Source organism: Syzygium oleosum, unplaced genomic scaffold (genome assembly GCF_021117445.2).
Source record: "Syzygium oleosum isolate NSW1041296 unplaced genomic scaffold, Sole_v2.1 Sole_v2.42, whole genome shotgun sequence".
NCBI lineage: Eukaryota > Viridiplantae > Streptophyta > Magnoliopsida > Myrtales > Myrtaceae > Syzygium > Syzygium oleosum.
In genome coordinates this window covers 379,747-407,092 of record NW_026607526.1, presented here as the reverse complement: position 1 = coordinate 407,092, position 27,346 = coordinate 379,747, and the positions used below count along the sequence as shown (strand labels likewise).

Sequence of the window (27,346 nt, the reverse complement as noted above, 5' to 3'; positions counted from 1 at the left end):
GACATTTTATAGGCCAATAGGTAATTTTCGAGCTAATTAGGAAAGTTTTCCGGTACATTTGTACGGTGAAAAGTGCCCCCCAATAAATGAAACCGAACACAAAAGAAACCAAACACAGAATTACTGCGCCGGCGTGCGGCCGCCAACACTTCGCCACCAACTTCCCTCCCCTTCTTCTTCATCTTCTTCTGACAATTTCAGTCCGACATCACTGCTGAGATCCGAGGAATCACACGCCCGTCGCTTCACCGCCGCAAATGGAAGGAACCCACTTGATTCAACCGGCGGTTGCGGCTCTGGTCGCTTCTTTCGTGGCGTTCAGAGCTTACCGGCGGAAATCGCTCGACTTCTCGGGGGCAGTCGCCGGGTTCCTGGTCATGGCCGTCCATATCGCGGCTGGGTACAGGTGAATTCGACTGCTAGCTTTCTTGGGTTTCGGTGAACGGGATCGCTTGATGTTAGTCCAATGGGATTTCGATGGATTTCTTTTGTGGGTGTTTCGAATTTGGGTAGGTATGGAGCCATGTTGCTTGTTTTCTTCTTCACTTCATCCAAGTTGACCAAAGTTGGGGAGGAGAAGAAGCGCAAGGTTGACGCTGATTTCAAGGAGGGTGGACAGAGAAATTGGTAAATCATCACTCTCTCTCTCTCTTTGACACACACACACGCACTGTGCATGGTGGAAGTTCTTTTGCTTGGAAGCAATCGAAAAGTTCAATTTTTGTGCGGGCGTCGCTTGCAAATTGTAGGTGGGGTTATTGGTACAGCTTGGTTTGACCTGACTCGTAATTTATATTTAGCACTTTCCATGAATGCAATGCCTTCTTGCAATGAAAAAAAAAAGGGACAAAGTAGTTAGGAATTTTATTGATGTTTCTCATACTTAAAGCATAGTTATGATATTCAGGGATTGTTTCTTTGGTTACCTCTGAAGTCTGAAGTTATCTAAAGAATGTTGAATAAACAAACTGAGTGCCTTTTACAAACTTCTTTCGAACCTTGCAACCTCGACCAGTCCATCCAAAATGAAACCTTGCTTAGTATGTTGCTGAGTTGCACTCGGCATGTCTTCCCCATCTTCCATGCGCTCGCAGGCATAACTATGATCTTATTTGGGTACTGGTTATATGTCCAATGCCTAATTGACCTGTGAGGAGAATGCAGCTACTGTGGATCAAGTGCTTAGATTTATCAACGGTGATGTCCGTGATGGTTGCTTGACTTTTCTTATTAGGGTACAGGTCCTATCAAATAGCGCCATTGCTACGGTTCTCGTTGTGGTTATCTGGACATTAACTGGATGGAAGGATGAGTGTTTGGACTCCGGAAAATCGGCTCTGATTACATCTCTTATTGGTGGTGTAATTGGTCACTATTGTTGCTGTAATGGCGACACATGGTCTTCGGAGCTCGGAATTCTTAGTGACGAGCAGCCGCGACTGATCACGACCTTCAAGGTGTGTACATTCTGTTCTTTTTCCTTGTGCCCATTGCACTGTGGGAGTCTTCCCTTGCGAGTTGGAGTGTATCATCATTATCCCCTTCAGTTTTAGGCATCTGTTATATCAACTATCTGCAATTTCAGTACTAGGATACTGCGGCATTTGATTATGGCTTTTGGTGGAAAAAGAGTCTTGAGCTTTTAGCCATTGGCATGTTCGTGCCTGATGGATTTGCTCGTGAGCATTGACTTCAGTGGTTTTACTCGTTCCATCCGCTGAGGCATTGTAGGGCCTTCATACTTCAAGATTGCTAGCTGAAAATTGTTACAAATAAAGTCAGTTTCTACGAATGGAGTGATTGAGGAGGCTCCAAAGATTCATGAACTTTCCTCCTCTGAATTCTTTTGTACTCATGAACGTTCTCCTGATCATATTCATATATACAGTACGTCATTAAATCAGGTTCAATCCTACCCAGCAAGTAAGCAAGGAAAAGGGAAAACAGACAGCTGCCTTACCACTTACTCTGATTATTTATGCAAGAGAATAATATAGTTACTGTGAGAATTTTAATGTTGTCTCTAATTGTTATGTGTATTGCCAATAGCCTGTGCGGAAGGGCACGAATGGTGGTGTGACTGTTCAGGGACTAATGGCAGCTGCAGCGGCAGGTGCGGTAATAGGGATATCATTCGTGCTCGTAGGATTTCTCACAACAAAATGCACGCTGGATGTGGCTTTGAAGCAATTATTAGTGATACCCCTTTCCACCTTGGCGGGACTTTGTGGGAGTGTCATAGATTCTCTGCTTGGAGCCACGTTACAGTTCAGTGGATTCTGCACAGTTCGGAATAAGGTCTGTATACTAAAGTACTTGCGTCATCGACATGTTAAACCATTACATGCACTACAATATTCAAAATTACAAGACGTTTCACATGGTCTAACTGAAATTTTCGTGATTTGGAAATGTTTCTGCAGGTTGTTGGTAAACCGGGGCCGACAGTCAAGAGGATTTCAGGACTCAGCATTTTGGACAACAATGCTGTGAACCTCGTTTCAATATTGATGACCACTATGCTGACCTCCATCGCCTGCATGTACATCTTCTAAAGTCATCAGTTCTAACTGAATAATTCTGGATAGATCGCAGAGTTGGTTCTCACGGGGCCCTAACTGAATAACTCCTGCGAGACTGCAAAGTTCTTACAGGGCCCTATGCAATCACATAATTGTTCCTTTTGTAAGCTGTGAACCGGGCAAACCTAATAATCCTTCTGACGGTTCTCGAGTTGGCTACGAATTGAGGACATATTGAAGACAATTGTTTATCATCTTAACAACTTCAGCTAAACGCACTCTTTGCTCTTGGTTCATGTTGATTGCTTCTGCTACATCCCTCCCCTCCCCCCCCCCTCCCCCAAAAAAAAAAAGGAAGAAACTTTAGAGCAAACAGCTACTTTCAGCAGGGAAAAATTCTGATTTTTCTGGTTCTTATTATCGGGTAGAAGTAGGAAAGGAAGCACATGTAGCATGAAGTTTATTTTCGTTGCTTCCAATATTTTCTACTCATTTAGTTTCTTGACATAACTCGAGTCCCGAAGTACAAGCATTTCGCAGTTGGAAGTGCCCTCGTGGCCAAGAATTCGTATGCCTGAAATGGCATTCGCTCGGATCAGATTAAGAGAATCTGTTAACCCAGAATTCCTATGGAACACACCTAAAGCCTTATGAGTAATCAGATTGGCGAAGCTCGTCCTCACGGTTCATACCTCGCGGTGAGGGTTAGCCCCTCATTCTTCTTCTTCTTCTGATGCCAAAAGATGTGCTCTAATGCAAGTCTCGTTTGCTTCTGGATTGTTGCCCAGACCGCCATCTATTTTCTTCAGTAAAACTGAATTTTAGACCATCAATCTCTTCTTAAGAAACAATAGCTCTAAATGGGTATTACGTAATAGCTTGATGAGAACTCGCAAGCCTTGAACTTCTTCAGGTATATTAGAAGATATACATGAACCGAGACTTCATATTATTTCAAAGTGGATACACTGAAGAAACCAGATCTACAGAACATCACGAGAAACTGAGGGAGTGATATCCATGATGTTCATGCGTGTAGTTTATTTTAGGGGCAGCAACAACAGAGCATCTCCAAGCAGTACTCGCAAGTCTCGAAGCAGCAGAAGCAGCAACACAGCGCGAACAGGCTGCACTTTCCAAGACCATTGCCACAAAAGGAAAGAAAAACATCAATACGCATGAAGCGATGACAAAGGATATGATGATGATGATGATGACGACCACGATACACAGGTTTTCGTGAAACTATGTCAAACAGATGTGGTCTTAGATCGTATGTGATTGATCACTGCGAGACATGATTAGCAAAACGCCAAAACTTAGACCATTGTTAGTGGATAAAAAGGACGAAAGAGAGAGAGACCACTGATGAACGATTGCGAGTGATGACCGCAAGAAAAAGAAGAAGAAGAAGAAGAAGAGATCAACCAGGCGTAGAGGCAGCCTCTTTCTTCATGGCGCCGACGGACGTGATCGAAGTGCGACACTTGCTGATAGCCCGGCGGAGCAAACATCTCTCTCTCTTTCTCTCTCTCTCTCTCTCTCTCTCTCTCTCTCTCTCTACCTCTTCTGCGATCAGAGCTCGGAGTACAGCAAGAGAGAGCAGAAGATGATGAAGGTGAGTTGAAGAAGGCTGAATGATGCCATTGAGGAAAGAAAAAGGAAAAGATGGATACTGTTCTTTTCTTGAAATTATCCAAAAAGAGAAAATGAAAAATGAATACGCCATGAGAGACACAGAAGGAAGCTTGGTGGCAGCTTCCTATTTCGCTCGTTTCTCTTATCCTCCTCTTTCGTATCTTTGGAGGCTCTCGACTTAACTATTCAGTCGCTTGTATCAATCGTTTCGATCGATCTATCACATCATACTCGCTCGTTCATAAAAAAAAAAAAAAAGGGTTTTTTAAATTTTTTTTATAAGTTTTTTTGGGTGGGGGGGGGGGGGTTGGGGGTGGGTTATCGGGGAAAAAAGGGGGGGGGGGAAAGAGAGAGGTTTGGATTTTTTAAAAATTAAAAAAAAAAAAAAAAAAAAAAAAAAAAATTTTAAAATTGGAAAGAGGGGGAAGGGGGGGGGGGGTTTGGGGGGATGGGGAGTTTTAATTTTTTTTTAAAAAAAAAATTTTTTTATTTTAAAAATTTTTTTTATATTTTTTTTTTTTAATAATAGGTTTTTGGTTTTTGTTGTTTGTTTGAAAGGGGGGGGGGGGTGGGGGGGGGGGTTGGGTTGGGGGGGGGGGGGGGGGGGGGGGGGGGCGGGGGGTGGTTTGTTGTGGGGGGTTGGGGGTTTGGTTTGGGGGGGTGGGGGGGGGGGGGGGTTTGTTTTTTTTTTTTTTTTTTAATAAATTTTTTTAATTTTATAATTTTTTTTTTTTTTTTTTTTTTTTTTTTTTTTTTTTTTTTCCTTCCACCTTGGGTTTTTTGAATTTTTTTTTTTTTCCCCCATAAATTTTTCCCATTTTCAAAATATTTCATCTCTAACGGTAGAAATAGCGACTTAATGATATGGGCCATTGCACTATCCCACATCCTTCCCGGGCAAAACGCAGGTGTCTTTATATATTTGAATGGAACTTCTCTGATTTCCCATTCAAAGAGGGGTTGACGTTATCTTTGAAATTTCACGTAATGGACAGCTCCGGATTTTATATGTTTCTTTTTCCACTCTAGATTTTAGAACATTCATTAAACTAGATCTTATTCTAGCGGTTGTGATGCTGCAAGAAGAGCCAAAATTAAGTTCAGCGAAAATCAGTATCACTCTCCTTAGGAAGATCATCAAGTGGGATGAAGTTGATTATTCATTAACAACCCCAATAGGACATATGTAACATCATTCCATTACATCCACATGATGGAAAAATCAGCAATCACTTTGGCGAAAATTTTTGACAATTTTATCATCTAAACGTTTATGAATATGTCCGCCCAACGATGTTAAATGTATCCATCAATCCTTTACAATTGAAATTTAGTTGAACTCACGTTCGAAGTTAAGGGTGCGTTTATTTCACAAAAAATGAATAATTTGGAAAACATATTTCTAAATAATAGCCAGTAGCGCTTGAAATAATTAGTCAATGAAAAATGTTTTTGTTACCAATAACAATTTATGTCTAAATATTTTCGTGGACGATGGAAAAAAATTTCATCGATTCATTTTTGTAAATGATAATAAGCTATCATTTTCAAAATAAAATTTTTCAAATTAATCATTTTCCGCGAAACAAATGGACTCTAAGAGATAGTCGCCAGAATCCTAACTATTTGAGAGAGCTTCGGCTCCGTTTTGCACTTTTAGCTTATGATCCTTTGACCCATTTTATTACAAGGTTTATGGTTTATCATAAAAAAGTCGGTACTCGTCAACATTGTCAATCAAATCGACCCCGCAAATTATATCTCATAAAACTTTTAGGTGCGCCGAGACACGAAATAATTACCCAAAATAAATATTACTGTTTTAAAAATATTTACTTTTTCTCGAAAAGTTATGCGAGAGTCCATAACTTTACTCTAAATAGATTTATTTTTCTGTCGGTGTCTTACATTTTTTGCTAATATATGGTCCACACAAAGGGTCATCCACAAGAAAATCTTGGACTTTTCTGGTGAGATTTTCTTGTGGGTGAGTGGATTAATCTGAGCCCTTTTTTTTTACTTTAATGTCGGAGACACATTATGTTAATTAATTAAGCGTGGGATGCATATGATTAACATAGGGACAACGCCATGCATCCTTGTCACTATGAGATGTGACTTAAGGCATGACGTGACTGTCACCGAGTCTTTTCATGTGACCACGTTTGTGTCCCTCAAATTTTTTCTTTCCGACCTTAATATCTTCAAATGAACTTTATAAAAATAAAATGTGCAAATGAGATGAACCATTAATATCATAAGCATACTAAGTATTGAAAATATTTCAACATCAAGTGTTACTTTCAAATTACCCCATCAAAAGGTAACACAAGAACAAGATTGATATGATGTTATAGTAGTCCGAATCACGAGAAGAACAGTCCTGCACCTTTTTAGGAATTTAATACCATTCGAGCCGTTAATGCAACCAAAAGAATGAGCCGGCCATCGTAATCTCACCGGCAAGCCTATGCTCCCGATCATAAATCGAATTACGACATATGTCGAACTGGGGACCAATTGAGCTATCGCGCTGAGTGGTAAATAATACAGGAGATATAAAATGGGGCATGATCCATCTTCGTTCTGTTCTTTTTGGGCAGCATCGTGCATGAAGATTGCTTGTGCATGAGAAGGGAAGTTTGACAAATACTAGCTTGATGGGTTATGTCGGCAGCAATCACGAGTCTTTCTTGATGCACCTACACAAGGACAAAAGCACTATCTGCCGTTCATCAAAGGTCATGCATTGATTAGGTAGAAGAATCTCATTCCCTATTTTTTTAGCCCAGACCAGACCAAAGAGAATTTTAGCATCACAACCACCCCAGAGTGGACAGAGCAACTGAAGAAAGAAACAGACCAAAAAAACATTAAAAAAAACTGAAGAAAGAACAAAAAATTGAAGCATAATGTCAAACTCAAATTGACAGATAGTTTCAAAACTTTAGAAGACTTGCATGTCTAACAGAACTCACACATATAGAAACAGGGCTTCCTGAGCCTGAAGAGAGGCAAAGTGACCTCTTTTGCCCATTTCTGTTAACCAAACTACTCGATGAGATGGGCACAACAAAGACGTGAGAACATGCCTTTGCAAGATCCAAAGTGCAGCTTTCAAGAACATAACAATAGGAAATGTAGCCAGACAAGACAAGCTCTACTATACATTGTCGAATTCCCATGTCAAACAGCAAAAATGTGCCTACCAGACATCCGAAAAAGAAGATGGCGTGATGACAATGTTCTTAGCAGGCACATCGGATACAACTTCCAAAGAATAAAAGCAAACATCCTGAGCCTAAGATACCGATACGAGAGGAACCATGGCTATGGACGATTTCAAGGGAAAGAGCTTCCCATTCCCACCAATCCCGCACACAAAAACCGCCATGCGGAAGTAAAAACTGCTCGCTTTTTAGGTCTACATTCATCTCAGAGATCAAACTCCACTAAAAATATTAAACTTGGCCTAACAAATGTACAGACATGACTCAATCTGGTCAGATTGCCGTTATTAGTTTTCCTTACTGAGTATACTCTCAGCAGGTGACGGAGCATGTGGCGGGTTCGACTGAAATGAAGATATTATTGAATACAGGTTGGACAGCGGTGGCGTTCTCCAAGCGTTCCCAGGTCGCTCTTCGCTTCTCGGCTGCAACATTCGACATTAAGTTGTCTTCTTCCAGCTTGCGTTGGCAGGCGGACACGAGCTCTTCGTCCATTTCTGTTAAAATCTTTTTTAGATTTCTGGTGAGGTTGAGCACAGCTTGGTTCCAATGGTTCTGTATGTTCTGCTCAAGAGATGAGAACACGAGGGGCAGAATCACCTGCCTGTTTTGAGTGACCAGATGAAGGACGTGCTCATTGTTCCATAGCAAATGGGCACGTTCTGCTACCTGCAGTAATTGAGAAATAAATGAGGTTCTACCATCAGGTCCAAATTTCAGTAACTTTTAAACAGAAGTCAAAATGCTATTCTTCTTTCTAACGTTCAGTAAATAAGTAAGATTAATTAAGTACACAGCAATACATCAATCTCTATATATAAGCAAGTTGATGAAAATTTACCTGGTAATGTGAGCTATTGAGACAGCATCCAATGCGCCGAAAGAGTGGGACCATGATCTTTTGGAATTCAACCAAACTAGTCATCTCTAAAACCTCTTCCAGCTCACTCAAGAACATCAGCTCCTTCTGGCTGTTCGTCAGGGGCCAATATTTCAATAGGCCCTTGATCACTTCACTGGCCAATTTCGGATCTTTTTCCGCAAACTGAATAACACAGTATGTTAGCTGTTGATGATACACACCCACTGACTTTGGTTTATGCAAAGGGATTAGAGCCTTCGATAAGAATATCTTATGTTCCTCCTTCAATGGCAATGCAAACCCACTAATTACACTTCCAAAGATCTCTAACAACTCAGCAATTCCATTGTGCCGTTCTGTTTCGAAAACAAAACGGTATATGATATTACTGACGGCCTTCCTGATAAAGGGTCTGTGTACCATAAACTTCCCATAAATTCGGTGCAGGATTGTTTTCAAGCAGTCTCTTTCTCTCGGATCCTCAGAATCGAAGAGGTCAAGCATCCTCAATAAAAAAGAATGATCTACGTATTTCTTTGCGACCTTTGCATCAAGAGAATTGTAACCGATAAAACGGAGTAGCAAGTCATACACGATTTGTAGATGTGACCATGCAGGGTCAAACATTGGTTCCTCATCCTCAGTTTCACCTCCAGAGCTATTTGACCGGTACTTCGGAGGGAAGACCCTAAACAAGTTGATTGCACACATCTTACACGTGGCAGCTATTGCCGGTTCATTGAACTTAGCTGATCCACTAGAGACAAATTCAACAAGCTCGATCAAAGTTTCATGCTTAGAATTTATTTCTGTGTAGTTCTTCTCAGGATCGCTGAAATCATAAACCTTGCAGCAGAAGTTCAACTTACTGATGAACAGGTTCTGCTTCTGGGAATTTGACACATCTTTGAATGACATAAATGGCTCAACAGCCTCCAGTCCTGTCATCATGCTAGCAGGGAAAACTGCAGACGACACCCTCTTGACAACATTAAATCGGCTTGAGAAAGTACCCCCTCCGATCATACATTGAAAACCATTGGAATTGTCACCGGGGTCATTCCCTGTAGTATCTTGGGAATCACCTTTTGGTGATTTCCTTGGTATTTTGTTCAGAATTTGCTTCAGCATCGTGGCAACTGAAGATGCTTTTGACGCCTGGAATAGGGTTATAGGGTTAATTAGCCAATTCAAAGCAAGAAATGCATTGGAAGTAAGACAAACAGCAGGACCTAATAGACAAAGCATTTCTCACCAAGAGGAATTGGACATATGGATCTGCTAACTCTATCGCACAACATCAAATACTATCAGAGCTCTATATTGGAGATCCTTCTCACAGTTGCATGGAGAGAGAGAGAGAGAGAGAGAGAGAGAGAGAGAGAGTCGTGTTTTGTCATGATGTGTATCTCTTGCATGTATCTTTTCAGGTTCGATGTTTAAGTTCATTGAGATGGCAACTATGGTACAAAAAACAGAAGCCAAACTCGTGCCGGTAATTATCTCGAGAAGGGATTCAATTACTTGTACTCTATTACATAGTTGAACAAAATCAGACTCGCATTGACGAATTTCTTCCCAACTTCCCGTCAGCTACTATTTTTTCCTCCAAGAATTTGCAGATCAAGACTCCAGTGAAGTTCAGTAAGCTCAAAAGATTGGAATGGCATCCCAAAAAGGCGAATTTCACTCTAAAAATCGCTCATTTCAGCAAGCGTTCCTGAACGGGACCCCAGATCTGAGGTAACACGATATTCAGACAGCAAACCACAACTAGATCTACCCAAAATATCGCTCAAGACACTAAATTGACCGAAACCCACATCAAGAATCAGCTGAAGCAGCTGTGGCAAAGAAAAAACACATCGAACTTTCAGCAAGATCGATAGAGATAGAGAGAGAGAGAGAGACAGGGGTACAAGGAAACATACCTGCTTATACCATGAAGCTACTTGGAAATGAAGGAGACCACCCGGACCATCGGGACAAGAGAGAAATACAAACGGGATTCAATTTTCCTAGAGATTTTTTGGGTAAAGGGGAAATAGAGAGAGGGAGGGGAGAGACAAAGCATTTCTACTTTATATCATCATGGGGGTGGTGGTTGTTTGTCCCCACATGGAGTGGAGGGACGATTCTTTGATTTTCTTGAGGTTTGAGAGGGGAGTGTGTGCTGTTGTTGTTTACATGTGATCTTGAATATCTTTGGGGTGCTTTTGATTTTTCCGTTTTCCTTCCTCTCCTTTACCTTTTCTTTTCTCTTTTTTTATCGTTTGATCTTTATGTCTTGGATCTCCATGAACGATAATGATGAAGCATCAATTGCGGTTCCTCGATTCAGCCGAAAACAAATGAGAGGGTGTGTCGTTTATATATTTCTTGAGAAGGGTTTGCAGTTACTCTGTTAAACGCTTGACAGTCTCACCACACCACCAAACAAATTGAAGCAAAGAAGAAACAAAATCGAATTAAGGAAGGAAAGAGAGAGAGAGAAAGAGAGAGGACTTGGTTCTTGGAATTAAAGAAATATGCATAATGATAAGACTGGGGGTCCGGCACTACAGTTGCAGATTAATATAAGCATTTTTTCTGTACGCTTAATCTGTGACAGGGCATATTTCGCTTAATATATTTCTTGAAGAATCCAAAGCCAGCCAGCCAGTCATGAGTAAAGGGTGGTTTTGACATTTGCAGCTGCAAGTTACAGTTGCAATCCTAGGGCCTGGTTCTAGAGCAGTTAAGCAGTTAAATAGTCTTTGTTTTTACTTGGAAGGTGTTTAGCATCACAAGATTTATCCATGGAAAACCGTCCACTCAAGGTCATATTTTGACATTTGATGTGTGGGGGAGGAGACATCGGCCTTGGCCGCGGTGGCAACGGGGCCGGCTGATGGTGGCGGTGTGATGTCGGATGAAGGGGTGGCAGTATTTGATGGTGGCGATGCTAATGACCAACGGCGATGGCGGTGGGGTTGCCGGCGATGGTGTTGCTGACAACGTTAAGTAGGGGTGAGCAATATGGATTGCCCAAACCGGGACCGGACTAAACCAGACCGGGCCGACCGGTTTGGTCCGGTTCTCTAAAACATCGGTCTGGTTCCCGGTTCCTAAAAATGGAATCGGTTTTTGGGCGGTTCGGTTCCTAATTCTAGAGTTGGAACCGAACCGAACTGGATCAATAAATATATATTTTTCTAATTTTTTCATATATATAATATTTAATATATATATATGAAAAATATTTAATATTGGCCCCATTTGAACTGATTGTTTAATTTTTTCATGTATTATATATTTTTCTAATTTTTTCCATGGCTTATGGGATTAAATCAGAACTACAAAGTAAAGAATAGAGCAATCGGTTCCCGGTACACAAATAATATTTAATATTGATCCCATTGGGATCGGACTGGACTGGACTAGACCGGGTCCGGTCTGGTTCACGGTTCCAAGACTAGCCAGTCTGATTCACGGTTCCAAGACTAGCCGATCCGGTCCTCGATCCTAGAAACTGAGAATCGGTCCTCTTGGTTCGGTTCTTGGCTCTTGGATTGGACCGGACCGGATTGGACTTTAAGGACGGTGATGGCTTTTGGTAGTAAAAGGTGGTCATGCGAGGCGATTCCTATTAGATCGTGGGGGGCTATTGTCGCCTTGTCGGTTGATTAAGATTGTAAATAGGCCAAGCTATGAGCTAGCTATTCTGGCTCAAAACCCACATTTGTCAAAAGTCAAAAAGTTCAGCTCCATTCTTTTTGATTCCAAGTTTAACTCTTGTAGTTGAAAAATGAATAGTTTCTTCATCTCAATCTCGAAATAATTTATTCTAATAGTTTGCAGATCGAATCAAGCAGATGAAGCTTTTATATTTGTGGCCATTTTAGTATGGTCAAATAAACAAGACATACATAAAGTAACTATCTCCCGTCTTCATTATGCCACTAATAAAAATGTCCTAGCTTTACACGGGTTAGACTAAACTTAATAATTTTGTATTGGAATCTAGTAGATTATTATGAATCATACTCAAATTAGGATCGAAACGTCTTTCTGTCATAATCAAGTCTTCATATACATTGGATTGAGCTTGAATAAGCACACTTAGCTCAAACTTAAAAGGCGAGCTCAAGTCAACCTTTGAGCCTTAACAGTCGAATCGAGTCAAGCTTGAGCAATCATCTGATTAGATTACACCCTAGTAGTGGTGGTATTGGTGATTGGACGATGAAGATGTGATTCATAAGTCATAAGTTTAAGCGATATTCATAAAATAACTTAAACTTTCTTAAACTTTTGGAAAAAAGGTTTTTCACTAATCAGAAAAACAATCTCTCTTTACCAGGTTTTTCAAATCATGCCAAGCACCAAAAGATAGGGTAAATTCTTTAAAATATTTAGTTTTACCTCCACGAGGAAGCCTTAAACTTTATCATGTGTTAACTAGACATGGTATACAAGCAGCATTATACATGTGGAAGGGGTAGGGAGGGATGGTAAAGAAGAAAGTGGTTGAAGTAAAATTACCCAAAGATAAGCATTCTTAAGGTAAAAGACCATAATGACCTTTAAATTATAAAGTCGGCATTCAAAAATTAAGATTCAGAGAAGGGAATGTGGTGCAATATCATGCACAAATTCGGTAATTAAGCGAAAATTAATATAATCTCGTATCGACAGTAGATTATTAGATAAGCCCATGAACAAATTCTGTATAACTTAGAGTGAGTAGCAAAATGTGCCACGTTATTTTGATTTGGTCATCAAACATCCAATTAAGGAAAGTTTATTATTTTCAATGCACTGTTTCTATGGTGTTGCATGTAATCAATGGGTCGGATATCACAAAACGTTTTCTTATTAAGGATGCTTAGCAAGAACACTCTTTAACATGACTCAATTGTGTAATAAATTATTAAATGATTGCGTTAATACATGTAGCGAGTAAAGTGCTGAGGTTCTACATATCACTTTAAACTTTGTGATGTGAATTGTCAAAGCTCAATAGTACTTTCTACACCATGCAAAAAAGAAGACAAGCAGCATTATTGCTGTGGGTTTTCCTTTAGCTTTTGGATTTTTGGCCGAGCAAAGGCAGGAAATAATTAGGGTTTGCAAATGGGGAGGCAAAAAAGCGGTGGCAGTAGAGTCCAAGACAGACAAGATGATTATGAAACCTTTGAAAGATGTCTGCCTCGTACTGAAGGCTTGAATGTACTGGAGTTGGGGATGTGTCTCATCTCACATGCTGCAGTTGGGGTGAAGTCATTTCTTGCAAGTAGTTGCCTGAAAATGGGTTTTTAACTACTGTTGTAGGAATCAGAAGTTCCTTTTTCTATATTGGGATAGGACCTTTCAATTTAAGAGAAAAAATGTGCTCAATATATCAAGTTGAAAGACTATGAGACATCAACTGCAAGTATTTCCTAAACAACTTGTCTGCTTTTCTGTAAAGATTTTGAGTTGATGAAACGGACAATAGCCTTTTTCAGGAAGATTATTAAGCACGGGTTGATGAGAGCGAGAGACGCGTTTTGGAAAACCAATTTGGGTTTTGCCAGAAGAGAGATTTGATGGAAACATATAAATATAAACAGGAAGATTAACAGAACTTTTAGGCCGTGTATGGCTCATGGCCATGGAAGAAGGAAATGGAATCTCATTCTAAGCTGTCAAATTCCTCGCAGTGGGATTCCTTTGCTATTGTTCGGTTGCAATTTTGCAAATGAAGAGACATGTCCAAAATGAGTTGCAAAATGAAGCAAATGAGGGGACATGTCCTCTTAAATGAATATACTGTCCACACAAGCTTTTTCAGAAATGCCTCATCTACAACTCCTCAAAATCTTGCTAGTCCGCAGAGACGAAGAAGAAGTCATTCCCATGAACTTGAAACCCCAAGCCACTGAAATGTTCTCATCCTCATTTTGTTTTGAGTCATAGTTTGAATCTTGACAACAAATGCATTGACAGCGACCCAGGTAAGTTCGCAAATGGAACTTTGGGTCCCTAGCCAAGCCAATGTGATGCTCGCCTGACATCACCATTAAGAATCCAAACAAGTTTCGCAATGGAGAGAGAGAGAGAGAGATTGCTGGTTTCGTAGACCTTGAAGATGATGAAGCTCACGACTCAATAGAACACTAACTGAAGCAAAACGATATGAATAGATACATATCATGTTACCAAACATTGATACTCCAAGACTTGCACTAAAGCTCAAAACGAATAGTAGAACATAAAATTTACAGTGGACTTGAATTTCAGGCATCAAATTAGATGTATAGAGTGATAAGAAACCAGTGAAATCTGAGAAGTAGCACAGAACTTTACACAAGCAATGAATAAATACTGCTAATTCCACCCCTCTACGAATAACTCGAATATTAAGCACTTTCTGCCGGTACCTCGCCAGCTACTCCACAGTTGATTGAGTATTTGGGCCTCCACTCGGTCCTTCCCCTCACGATTTCAGCCCCATTTTCAAGTCGAAGCAGATGCTGACACTCAACTTCACCGCAATTTTTGAGGTCGCTGTCCAGATTGCCAGGGATTGCAGTCAGCGACTGCAGCACACTGTCCCTACCACATTCCCTCCTATACTCCAATGTCAGGGCTGAGATCTCATGGCTCTCCAGGATTTGAGGTGGAGCACTCTGCACAAACCACCACATCATTATAAGTTAACCAGCCAACTTCCTACCACCAATCAGAGGACAAAAATGTAACTCATAGCAATTCCCATAAGAAATTGACAAACTAAACGAGTTGCTAAGTCGAGGCATATGTTGAGTTCCTCTATGATCAATCATCACTTTCCTGGTAGTACAACACCTCAAGACAAAAGCAAAGCACCAATTAAGCATTGCAAAGAAATAATTACGATTGATGAGAGACAAACAAAAAGTATGGGAAAACAGCCATGCCGCGCTATGGTGACTCATATCAAGGGTGAGGTCATACGATTGACGGCTCTTATTCCTGATCCCAAAGGATATTTCAAACTGATCCAAAATGATGTCGAATTCAAAAATAAAATTAGACCTGGCTTTCTCCTGATGAATAATAATCTTAAAATACTAAAGTAACCCAGCAAACTTCACAGGGTAAATGCATAATCACTCGTCCAATAAAATCACCACCGGACTTGAATAAAGTTTTGGTAACTATAGTCAAGACAGAGTTAACTTATAGTGTATCAGCATGAAACAGCCAGTCCGACAAATGATACTACAATTGGCCAATTCAACCAGGGAAAGCTACAAAAGCAAGCGGATGAAGAACCAAAAGGAGATGAATAAAAAAGGTTGGTGGTCAAAGCGATTAATTAGCCAAGTTATTTTACCTCGAGTATCCAGCCAATGTACTTCACATTGTTAACATGCTGGTTGACATCTAAGTCACTCCACCGAGGCTGAAGAAAGAGCAGATAAAATTGTTTATAAGGAGTCAAAAGTTCATCAATGCATTAACTTCATGAACCATTGACATACTGTTAAACCGGTGCGTATAAAGTCTGCTGTGTTATCATCTAATTTTGGTAATCTCCGATCATCCTCCTCCACAACTGGGGCGGAATTCAGAAAATAAGGCTCTATTTCTTCTCGAACTTCTTCCGGCATTTTGGACAATTTTCTGGTTTTTTTATTCATCATCACCCACAAACTGCAAGTCATAAAAACAGAACATAATGTTACATGAACTGAAATCAAATGCAAAGCACAAGAGAACTAAACTTAAAACAAAACTCCCACCTGGAAGCTCTTGTTAAAGTTTCACCAGTTTTGCAGTCACGTACAAGCCAATCTCGCCGCATACCATTCTTCCCCGAACCACAGACCCAGGTATCTACTTGAACCACATCCCCCCTGCAATTGAGATGCACATAGCCCTATCAGTTACTAATATAAGAGCATGAACTCCTCAAATTGTGCCACAGGTTTCAACACTATTATATATTCTCGTCGCACTTTTAAAATTCAACAAGTAAATCTTGAGAATTGGCCATCATCTTCATAACTTCCTCAAGCAATAATGAACGTGAAATGACAAAGAAACAACATCAACAAGCTAATTAAATTTGACATGCTTCACTGCAGAATATCATTGCCGATTTATCTCAAATAAGGTTGTAACAAGAGGTTAGACAGTCGTTTTTTCCATTTTTCTTTCTGTGGGGATTAAAAAGTGAAAACCACAAGAATAGTCAAAACTGGTTGCGTAATTTTCAAAATTTAAGTCCACATTTCAAAAACATTTCAACTCTCTCAGGACACTGCCACCTGTAAGTGCTAAAAATGTCAGTATTAACCTTTCAACATGTGCATTACAACCTCACTTTATTCTAAAGCATTGTCTCTTATTGGTCAGTTAGAGCATTAAATAGTGTCAAGGCAACCGATTCATCGTAAATGCAGCAGCAACTCGGTGTTAGCACTATTGCCTCCACAATAAGGACGCAGTGCACTCCACAACAAGGAAATACAAACTAGAAACAACCAACCAGAACCTCAAATAACGAAACCAGATTGATAGAGAAGGCTCTTTAGAGAAATCAAAAGCCACACATGCAATGAGAGTTGAACAGCCCGATTAATCAAATAGTGTGTCTGCTCACCAGGCAGGGTAGCGATTTACCAAAACCTGCATTTTGGTGACAACCCATATTAGATTCTTCTTGTACATCTCAGGGGTTGAACCAAAGCCATCATCAAGAAGCCCAGCAGACTTAACATGATTGAGAGCCGTTTCCTAAAATTCAATAAAACAAAGCTTATTATAACAAAAAAAGCTAACAAATTTGACACAAGTGTAAAACAATACATGCTGGTGAAAAAAATGCACAAACAGCTAAAAGTGCAATCTGAAGAATTTCTTATTTTATTAGTGAGATTGATAACTAGAACAGTAGACAAATACATTCTACGGGAAAAAGAAGTTGTTGAAACATATTACTAAGCTGGAAAGTCTACCTGCAAATGATTCATTAACGTGTCTATGGACGCTGTACGATCAGCACCTATCTCATATGACCTAATAGAAAAATTCTGTGTGTAAACAAGGCCATCCTGGACAATTCTCCCTAGACCAAACGGGTCAACAAGCACATCTGGCCTCTTTGGTTTCCAGTCAAGCATCATCCATTGCTTTTCTGCTGCCAAGAATACCGTAGTGATAGCAGCAAGTAGCATACTCCAATCAGGCAGTTGGTTGATAAAGGTCCTAGGTGCAGCGGCTGGTTTATTAACCTCATCCTTGACAATCTCGGGAAGTGTAGCCAAACCAACAGAAGTACCATTTATTTTCCGAGGGGCCTGCGCATTTGCCTTCACCTGCAAGGCCCCAGAACCAGAATTTGGCTTCAACATTCCCAAATTGGCAGGTCCATTTCCAGATTTGGTTGCTTTCGCGACCGAGTCAGGTGAAGGAACTGGAAAAAAAGCAGAAGCAGCAGTGGTGGCAACCATGACCTTTAACTTTTAAAACAAGCAGGTTCACTGATCAGAGCCCTGCTCCAGCTAAAATAATCGAATAAATGTCGAACACCCGGCACGGTCCGTGCAGGCCTCAGCAGAATAAGTAAATACAGGCGTGGTCCCTCTGCAAGAACGCCAACATTTGGAATAAGAATACTTCAGCTATTCGAATCCGAATTCTCTTCAAAAGAATCAGTGGGAAAAAAACCAAGTATCAAGATACCAACTTCTTCTGGAACAAGACACTGCTAATTATGCTGGTAATCCAATCAAACTGTCTCGTGAATAGATATAATTCAAAACAAAACAATTTAAGGAAAAACTCTCAAAGTAGTCAACCAAGTTTCAAAATTTCATAATCACCATCACTAAAAAAAACTTCAGAACCCACCAAAAAACGAGCTTTTGAGATCCACGCGACTTCTGGGTTTGCTCCCTCTCAAATTTTTCTATTATGGTCTTTAGTTTTGCTTTCAATTGTAAATTCCATCACACGGAACATAATGGTATCTGTTTTCCCATTTTTCTCCCAATTATACGAACTCACATAAATCAGTATCCACAAAACGCGAACCAATCTACCATCGGCACGGTATATTAAAAATGACTAATCAATCGGACGCCAAAAATCGTGCAAATGATTCACAACATCAACGCAGGATGAAACAAAAACAAAAACCCAGCAGATCTAACCTCCAAACAAGAGGGAAAACAAAAACAGAAAACAAAAGAGAGCAGATCACGTAGAAATCACCGCAACCCATCAAAATGCCACATTCGAATCGATACCCAAAAACCCAGAAAGCCACCACAAAAAAAAAAGGGTGGAAACTCTTCACAAGCTCGAAATCCTCATACACCCAGAACAGACGGTTACACCCAAAAGCATCCTCCTACCTCCTCCAGCTCTAATGGGTTTCCCCGGTTCCGCAAAGAAGCCGAGATCAACAGGCAGAGCGAGGGGGAAGAAAAAACGGGGAATTCGAGCGAGAAAAATGCGGGCATTTCCCCGGGTGTACCTTCGAGAAGGACGTGCAGACGAGCGAATGCGAGGAAAAAAACAACCCCTTTTTTTCCACCGAACGAAGCGGACTTTCCGAGCAGCTGTAACCTGGAAGAGAGAGAGAGAGAGAGAGAGAGGAAGGACGCTTTGGGAAGCTTTGGAGAGGGGGGGTGCGAAATGCGAATTTTCCTTCTCTTTTCCTTCCGCTTTTTCCCTTTTCTTTCCGTCGTAGCGAATTTCGAAACTTTTTCCTGGGAAAATTTTAAGAGAGAGAAAGATAGAGAGAGAGAGAGAGAGGGTTCTCAAGGGCCAGCGGAGAAGTGGGTGGCAGGTATTTGGCGTCCAGCGACCCTTTTGCCTTTTTATAAAAAATGCCGAAGGGCCACGTGGCGACCCCTCGCCCCTCCATCTCCAAGTTTCCCCAAAAACCCTTTTTGCTTCTCATCTTATTTTAGTTTATTTAAAAAACAGCTTAACATGAAAATAATTGGGATATGCTCACCGGAAGTAAGTCACCAGTGGCGGCTCTCGACCAGGCCTAGGCGACGGACAGCGACCCTCGCCAGGTCTGGAGGAGGGTCGCGACCCCTTGCCTAGATCTGGGGGCCCTCGCCTGCCATCGATGAAGGTCGGCCAAGTCTAGGCGAGGAGGGCTAGCGACCCTCGTCGAGTCTGAGGGAGGGCCGCGACCCTTGTCGGGTCTGGGCAAGGGTCGCCAGCCCCTTGCTAGGGCCCAGCGACCCCCGCTTGCCGTCCCCCACCTCGTCAGCCCCTCCCGGCGATGACGAGGCGGAAGCAAGGGCTTACAGCCCTCCCTGTCTATCCTCCTCCTTTTTTTGTAAGAAAAATTAGCTTATTTTTAACTTAAAAATTAAATAAAATTAGTATTAAAATAATAATAATAAGTCGTGTTATCGCCACATAGGATAAAAAATAATAAAAAAGCGATGTCAGCATTTTTCGTTAGCCAAATTTGAAGGTGTTAACTTTAAGACTCAATTGAACCAATTCGACAAGTTTTAGGACTTGATTGCACTTTTTGCAGGTTTTGGGTCTCAATTGCATTTTTTGTGACAAATTTTAGGACTTATAGTGAACATATCACAAAACAATTTATATAGCATAGTGAAGTCTTACTATTTTCATTGGGAAAAAGTCACAAAAAGATCCAAAATTATGCCCATTGTGACACATTTATCATGAACATTTTTTGTGACATTAAAAATCCCAAACTATACTCACTGTGACACATTTACCATAATTTTTTTCTCGTGACATAAAAAACCCCAAACTTGTACCTATGTGACATATTTGCCCTCCTCCGTCAACGTTCCGTTAGATGATTTTTCAACTAAAACAACGTCGTTTTTATTTCACTTAAACCACATGGGCACCATATCAACATTGTTAGTTTTAAGGCATTCATGAACGCAAATTTTTAACGGTTATCATTGACAAAACTTTGATAAAGGGTAAATATGTTACACAAGTACAAGTTTGGAATTTTTAGTGTCACGGAAAAAAGTTTAGAGTAATGTGTCACAGTGAGCATTGTTTAGAGTTTTTGGTGGCTTTTGGCCCTTTTTATTTTGTTGTTTTATGATGCTTTTCACTTATAGATTATGATTTTCATGGTACAATATCTTCACTTACTTGAGCGAGATTAATGAATAACTTCTTTATTGGTTTCTCCTATTAACTTCACCCTATCCAATGCTCTGCAAAATCCCTATTAATTTAACTATCACGTAACAACGGTGCGTGTAGCGGTCTTTCATACGGCACAAGAACATGACTCGAACCCTGCCCGAATCTATCGGGAGAAACTCGAACTCGGCACGGCACATTTTATCCTTAAACCGATACCGATCGACACATATCCTCCTCCATTTTCGACGGAGAATAATTTATAATCACGTCGAGGCATTTCTGTACTTACCTAATCTCAATAATTCCGGCTCTCGATCAGTTCTGAATAAGGTCGGTTGACGCAACTGTTTTGTCGCTAATTAATATTAATTAGTGCCATTTAAATACATGCATCAGGTGAAGGGGGAGGAGTTTGAGTGTCATTGGAACTTTGACCAATGGGGAAAAAAGTATGGTAAACTAATTTTGTCTATGGGCATGGATTTGGGCTTTGTGGGAGACCGATGTCAAATGTCGTTCACAGAAGGTGTGAAGTCAAAATCTATAGAAAATCCAAAGAAATGGAAGTCTAGAGGCTTCTTGGCAATGGCAAGGGGGACCGCTGAATGGCAGTCTCGTAAATTCTTGCCTTTGACGAGGGTGCGTGGGTAATATTAAATTTGTCTGCATCTACAAGAAGATACTCATAACTTGGCAGCAGCCTTCTCGGTCCCAGCGGACACTCGGCATGAACAAGAGTGAGAGCAGGGTCATCGGTTATAACCCGTTCCCCGATCCGAAACCTGAAACCTATTATGTTATAATCTATTCTCAGTTTTTGGAACCTGAAACTTACTATATTTATCCCGAAACCTATTTTGGAACCTACTATGTTTGTCCTGAAACTTATTTTAGAACCTACCCTGTTTTTCCGGTTTGGTTTCAGGTCTACCCAAGAACCTATTTTACTTTTGTTCATTTTTCTGGTTTCATTTTTTTAGCAGAATAATTTGAGTAGCAATAAAATGATTCAAAGTAAAAGATGAATAATAAAAATCACTATCCGCCAAAAGCTACAATCCCTAAGATGAACAATAAAAATTAATATCTACCAAAAGCAACAATCCAAAATATAGTAATAATATGATCTACGTCTTTTTTTTTTTTCACCACAAGCCACAAACCGATTCCAAAACCGGTCTAGGTGGGTCTTCACTTAGAAACGGGAACATGACCAGTTCCAACCGGTTCCTGGACCAGTTCAAACAGGAACCGGTTCCCGAACCTATTTTTCGGGTGATTCGGTCCGGTTCTCAGGTAAATCCAGTCCGATTGCACACCCTTAAGTGAGAGAAGTGTTTATTTAATCGACTTGCGTGTGATAAAGGCACAAATAGGGTTGAGAGAGAGATAGAGGGAAAAAAAAAAACTAGAGCCCAGAAGCTCGGACCTACGCGGATCGATTCGTTTGAGCTCGAATAGGCCCGGGCATGGATTTCGAGCGTTTTTTATTTTTTCAATTTGAGTCCGGACCAGCCCGAAATAATTAAAATTTGAACATATAAAAAAATAAGAAATGAATTATTTATTATAGAGACACTATGATAAAATCGTGCACAAGTTAAATAACTAACTAAAAACCAAACGAACAAGAAAAGATGCGATAAAAAGTCGAATCATGAAAAATGATCGAAAGAATGTAAAAAAGAAAGAAAGAAGAAGTGTGTTTTTGATGTCGAAAAGGGCCCTTAAAACACCTTTAGCAACTTGCCCTAGCATATTAGGCTCTGAACGAGCTTTACGAATTATACTTATGAGCTCTGTGATTGTGACTCCACTCGAATTAAAAGTTATATCTTTTTGAAGTTGAGGTGCGTAGAGAGAGAGAGGTAGCGAATGATAATCGTTACATTCGGAATGAGTTCAAAACAGAAATAGATTTTTCATTTCGGTTCCATGATGAGTTCGAGAAAAAAACCCGTTTGATAACGACAAAAATTTCAGTTCTGAACGAACCCGTTTGATAACAAGACAAAATTTATATTTCCCGAAACAAAAACCGTTTGATAAACAACAGAAAATTCTATTTCCAGGAACAAATCCATTTTTTAGAAATGGAATAAAAATAATTAAAAAATCCGAAAAATTCATAAAAATCAAAAAAAAATTTCAGAAAATCCAAAAAAATTGAAAAATTCCAGAAAAAATCATCAAAATGTCTAGAAAATAAAAAAAAAATTCAGATTTCAGGAAAATAGGAAATTTGTTGAATTTTTTCAAAAAAAAAAATCAAGAAATCAAAAATTTCAAAACTTCAGATTGCTTAGAATACCTATGTAGCCACCACTTTGAGTAAAATTTAAATTTTCTAAGGTGCCCAAAAAAATAAAAATAAAAAATTTCACAAAAAGGCTTAGAATACATGTGGCCACCCACTTTTTGAGTAAATTTTAATTTTTTTGAGATGCTAAAAAAATTAAAAAAATTAAAAATTTCAAAACTTGCAAGAATGGCAGAATACGTGCCAACCATTTCGAGAGAATTTTAATTTTTGAGATTTCCAAACAAAACTAAAAAATTAGAAATTTCAAAACTTCATAGAATGTCTTATAGAATATACGTAGCACCCATTTTGAAAAAATTTAAATTTTTAAAGTCTTGAAAAAAAAATCAAAAAGTGAAAAATTTCAAAACTTCATGAATGTCTTATAGAATACTGTGCCGCGCTTTAAGCGAAATTTAAATTTTTTAGGTGCCAAAAAAATCAAAAAATAAAAAAAAAAAAAAATTTCAAAACTTCACATAATGGCTTAGAATACGTGCACCACTTTGAGCGAAATTTAAATTTTTTAGGTGCAAAAAAAATATAAAAAATCAAAAATTTCAAAACTTCACATAATGGCTTAGAATCTTTTAGCCACTCACTTTGAGTGAAATTTAAATTTTTGAGGTGCCCAAATGGTATTTTTGATTTTTTGCTTTTTAATTTTTATTTCGTCACCTAAAAAAACATTAAATTTCACTCAAAATGGGTGGCACAGATATTCTAAGCCATTCTGCGAAGTTTTGAAGTTTTTATTTTTTTTTTTTTTTCGCAGCTAAAAAATTAAAATTTCGCTCAAAGTGGGTGGCCGTATTTTAAGCCATTCTATGAAGTTTTGAAATTATTTATTTATTTTTATTTTTTTGGGGAATCTCAAAAAATTAAATTTCTCTCGGAATGGGTGACCAAAGTATTCTAAGCCATTACGTGAAGTTTTGAAATTTTTCATTTTTTATTTTTTCGACACCTAAAAAAATTAAATTTCGCTCAAAGCGAGTGGCACGGTATTCTAAGCCATTCGTGAAGTTTTGAAATTAAATTTTACGTTGGATTCGTAACGTTACGTACGCTCTCACACAAATTCCAGTCAAATTAATGCAAATGGCCAAGCAGTGGAACGGGTATTCAGCATTCAACCACCATCGCTCTCGATATTTGCTCTCAATATTTGTGAGTATGCATCGTTCCTCATAATATCCCAAATGCTTATGGAGAAAAGTAAACCAAGCACATCACATTACAAGAGCCAATATAGGAGATCCCAAAATACCACGTCACATTACAAGAGCCAACATAAAAAATCCTCAAATACAAAATAATGGAAATACATTAGAAAAGTAGGAAATACATTTTCATGGAATCTCCGCCATATTATTATCAATTGCCAATTGATTGGCAATTCTTTTCTTAAGCATGTTGATCTCGATATCCTCTTCAGTCGATGTATCGTCGATAATCTCATCTTGTGCACTTCCAAACGGGTACTCTGAATCACTTGTTGTGCTTAATTATAATATGAAGCTACAGTTGCACTATCGCAGAAAAGTATAAGAGAGAAAATGGCATAGTACTAGTCATCAATCATATTTCAGCAAGGGAGGAATGGGAACGACAATTACAGAAAGGGAGGAAGAAGTTGAAATAAAAATGCGATGCTAGGAAGAAATCTGAGCCAGGGATGTGTAAGAGATTTGCACCCCTTTGATTTAAAAAGACACGAGGAAATTCAAATGCCAAATTTACCCTCATGAACGGGGGGGGAGGAGGAAGTGATAATACCATATTGGGAAAATGGCACAAAGCGATCGCGAACTTTGGCCCGATGTGCGATTTGATCCCTGAACTTTTAATTTGTTCAATGTAGTCCCCAAACTTTAACCTAATGTTCAATTTTGCCCCTGAACTTTTGATTTGTTCAATGTGGTCCCTGAACTTTTAATATGTGTTCAATTTAGTCCCTGAACTATTTAAAAATGTTCAATGCAGTCCTTCCATTAATTCAAGTATAGGGACTATATTAAACATTTTTATATAGTTCATGGACTAAATTGAACACATATTAAAAGTTCAGGGACCACATTGAACAAATTAAAAGTTCAGGGACCAAATTGAACATTATTTTAAAGTTCAAGGACTACATTGAACAAATTAAAAGTTCAGGGACCAAATTGCACATTGAGTCAAAGTTCAGGGACTGTTTGTGTCATTATCCCTACCATATTTGATGTGGCTCATTTAGCCATGTCTCCGATTCTTTAGCAAAGAGAGTGAATCGTGGGTCCACCTCTTCGAAAATTGATGAACCCCTAAGCTATCAAAGTAAACATAAATAGCCCAGAATCAGTTATTGGAGGTAAGATAAGAGACTTTTGACATTAACCATTACTCTGTCACTTAGGGCGCGCATGGAATCCATTCTGGAGCAGAAATTCTGCTCCAGAATGCATTCCGGAACAGAAATGCGTTTGTTAAAAAATTTCCGGAATTCATTCTGGAGCAATTTTTGCATTTTGGAATAAAAATGCGTTTGTTAAAAATACTTGATTCCAGAATGCATTCTTGATTTCAGAATGCATTTTTTATTCCATAATGAGTTTTGGGCAAGAAAAAGAGAAGCTACTTTTTGTAGCTTCTTGATTCCAGAATGTATTCTCCCTATTTTCTCTCTTTTTCGTGGCCTTTACAACACATTTTGATATCTCACTAATTTTTTTTTTTTTCAGAAAATGCATAAAAATTGAAAAATTCTAGAAAAATTCACAAAAATTTCCAGAAAATACAAAAAAGTCAGATTTCGGGAAAATAGGAAATTTAGTGAATTTTTTTCAAAAAATATAAAAAAATCAAAAATTTCAAACTTCACAGAATGGCTTAGAATACATTTGGGCACCCACTTTGAGTGAAATTTAATTTTTTTGAGGTGCCCAAAAAAATCAAAAAATCAAAAATTTCAAAACTTCACAAAATGGTTTAGAATACCTTTGGTCACCCACTTTGAGTGAAATTTAATTTTTTTGAGGTGCCCAAAAAAATCAAAAAATCAAAAATTTCAAAACTTCACAAAATAGTTTAGAATACCTTTGGGCACCCACTTTGAGTGAAATTTAATTTTTTTGAGGTACCAAAAAAAATCAACAAATCAAAATAGATTTCTGTTCCAGAAATCAATTTCTGGAGCAGAATTAGTCATGTTTTATCAAACAGATTTCTCCTCCATAAATCAATTTCTAGCAAGAATTCTGGAAATCAATTTCTGGCAAGAATTTGATTTCTGGAGCAGAATGGTTACCATTCGCGCCCTTATATTCTCCAAAGCTCGTACCGACTTGAGTTTCCAAGGATCACTATAAGTTCCCCCCAATGGAACTTTTTTAGATGTGGAGATGCAGTCTGGTCAAATGAGGAATTCGAGTGAGGCCCGATCCGAATTTGATTGTTGTCAACCATCTTTGGATTGTTTTCGATTTCATTGACCTCTTGAGCATACATATTTCCTAGATACACCATCGCTCTAGAGACGTCCATCCATCACTAATCAATTCTTTTTGTTATGTCAATCAACTCCCACAGCCTCTATCCTTAAATGATCACCACAAGTGTTGAACATCACGACGTCATTTTCTCCCTATTGCAGCTTCCAACAACCAGTCAATTCATCATCTTATATGAAAGAACTTGAAAAAACGTTAAATGTAAGGTCGAAAAAAATTGAAATAATTTATGATCACATATGATGTGTTGACCCGATTTGCTCCCTTGTCCGAGATAGAAGACCTAGTCCCTTTGGCCTAATGGGCGTCGTAGACAAAGTAGAGATGAAGTGTTCTAGGGGGGCTTGAGAGTGAGGCCGGAAAGAGTGCCTTCACGACCTTTATCTGAGGAATAACCTACTTGGCCCGCCTAAGTGGACAACATACTTCGGCCGGTATATGGCCAACTTTCTTAAACATAATATGCAAAATCACCTGTCTCTGCCGACCCCCATGGGCACTCAGAATAACACGGAGAGGAGATGATTCCCGTGGCATCGACTCTTAACTCATTTTTTTGTTTTCTCTCTCACGTTCCACATAATCTCTACTTAATTTGACTCATTTTATGCAACAACGGTGCATGTGGCGATTTTTGACACGGCATAAGAACATGACTCGAACACTGCACGAATCCATAAGGAGAAATCCGAACTCGACAAGACACATTTTATCCCTAAACCGATGCCACTCGGCACATATCCTCCTGCATTTTCGACGGAGAATAATTTATAATCACGTCGAAGCATTTCTGTACTTACCTAACATCAATAATTCCGGCTCTCGATAAGTTCTGAATAAGGTTGGTTGACGCAGCGGTTTTGTCGCTAATTAATATTAATTAGTGCCATATAAATATATGCATGAGGTGAAGGAGGAGGAGTTTGAGTGGTGATTGGAACTTTGACCAATTGGGAAAAAAGTATGGTGAACTAATTTTGTCCATGGGCGTGGATTTGGGCCTTTGTGGGCGACCCATGTCAACGTCGTTCAAAGAAGGTGTGAAGTCAAAATCTATAGTAAATTCAAAGAAGGGGGAAGTCTAGAGGCTCCTTGGCAAATGGCGAGTGGGGACCCTTGAATGGTATTCTCGTAAATTCTTGCCTTTGACGGGGATGCTTAGTGTCGTTTAATTG

At 39.3% G+C, this 27,346-nt stretch overlaps 3 protein-coding genes and 2 long non-coding RNA genes across 6 annotated transcripts; 2 read left to right on the top strand and 3 right to left on the bottom strand.

Annotated features, from left to right (window-relative positions):
• Positions 1-105: 105 nt before the first annotated feature.
• Positions 106-2,836, top strand: LOC115689479 (protein PGR). The gene is made up of 5 exons (XM_030615522.2): positions 106-406; positions 514-627; positions 1,235-1,457; positions 2,050-2,298; positions 2,424-2,836. The coding sequence occupies exons 1-5, from the start codon at positions 258-260 to the stop codon at positions 2,553-2,555; spliced, it is 867 nt and encodes a 288-aa protein (XP_030471382.1). The 5' UTR covers positions 106-257; the 3' UTR covers positions 2,556-2,836.
• A 52-nt stretch (positions 2,837-2,888) lies between these two features.
• LOC130136155 (uncharacterized) lies at positions 2,889-3,874 on the top strand. The gene is made up of 2 exons (XR_008815189.1): positions 2,889-3,226; positions 3,562-3,874. It is a non-coding gene; the product is annotated as an uncharacterized LOC130136155 (long non-coding RNA).
• Positions 2,925-4,284, bottom strand: LOC130136154 (uncharacterized). Of its 2 annotated transcripts, XR_008815187.1 has the most exons (4): positions 4,087-4,284; positions 3,951-4,056; positions 3,215-3,649; positions 2,925-3,096 (listed from the first exon to the last, which is right to left on the bottom strand). It is a non-coding gene; the product is annotated as an uncharacterized LOC130136154 (long non-coding RNA). The 2 variants fall into 2 exon arrangements; XR_008815188.1 differs by lacking the exon at positions 2,925-3,096 and having other exon boundaries at positions 3,451-3,649; positions 3,951-4,044; positions 4,087-4,272.
• A 3,017-nt stretch (positions 4,285-7,301) lies between these two features.
• On the bottom strand, positions 7,302-10,635 carry LOC115689477 (serine/threonine protein phosphatase 2A 57 kDa regulatory subunit B' kappa isoform-like). Its single transcript, XM_030615520.2, has 3 exons — positions 10,184-10,635; positions 8,232-9,410; positions 7,302-8,059 (listed from the first exon to the last, which is right to left on the bottom strand). Exons 2-3 carry the CDS (start codon positions 9,381-9,383, stop codon positions 7,703-7,705), a joined length of 1,509 nt encoding a protein of 502 aa, XP_030471380.1. The 5' UTR covers positions 9,384-9,410; positions 10,184-10,635; the 3' UTR covers positions 7,302-7,702.
• A 3,865-nt stretch (positions 10,636-14,500) lies between these two features.
• Positions 14,501-19,031, bottom strand: LOC115689478 (palmitoyl-acyl carrier protein thioesterase, chloroplastic-like). Its single transcript, XM_030615521.2, has 7 exons — positions 18,745-19,031; positions 17,222-17,849; positions 16,867-17,000; positions 16,004-16,117; positions 15,743-15,914; positions 15,595-15,663; positions 14,501-14,905 (listed from the first exon to the last, which is right to left on the bottom strand). The coding sequence occupies exons 2-7, from the start codon at positions 17,714-17,716 to the stop codon at positions 14,636-14,638; spliced, it is 1,254 nt and encodes a 417-aa protein (XP_030471381.1). The 5' UTR covers positions 17,717-17,849; positions 18,745-19,031; the 3' UTR covers positions 14,501-14,635.
• Positions 19,032-27,346: the final 8,315 nt, after the last annotated feature.

Excerpts from the sequence above, each read along its gene's own strand:
- LOC115689477 (XM_030615520.2), bottom strand. The coding sequence starts at position 9,383 with ATGCTGAAGCAAATTCTGAACAAAATACCAAGGAAATCACCAAAAGGT. Across the intron at positions 8,060-8,231 it reads TCAATAGCTCACATTACCAG|GTAGCAGAACGTGCCCATTT; the intron begins GTAAATTTTCAT and ends CAATTACTGCAG.
- LOC115689478 (XM_030615521.2), bottom strand. The coding sequence starts at position 17,716 with ATGGTTGCCACCACTGCTGCTTCTGCTTTTTTTCCAGTTCCTTCACCT. Across the intron at positions 15,915-16,003 it reads ACTTTAACAAGAGCTTCCAG|TTTGTGGGTGATGATGAATA; the intron begins GTGGGAGTTTTG and ends TATGACTTGCAG. Across the intron at positions 15,664-15,742 it reads TTATACGCACCGGTTTAACA|CCTCGGTGGAGTGACTTAGA; the intron begins GTATGTCAATGG and ends CTCTTTCTTCAG.
- LOC115689479 (XM_030615522.2), top strand. The coding sequence starts at position 258 with ATGGAAGGAACCCACTTGATTCAACCGGCGGTTGCGGCTCTGGTCGCT. Across the intron at positions 1,458-2,049 it reads GACTGATCACGACCTTCAAG|CCTGTGCGGAAGGGCACGAA; the intron begins GTGTGTACATTC and ends TATTGCCAATAG. Across the intron at positions 2,299-2,423 it reads TCTGCACAGTTCGGAATAAG|GTTGTTGGTAAACCGGGGCC; the intron begins GTCTGTATACTA and ends ATGTTTCTGCAG.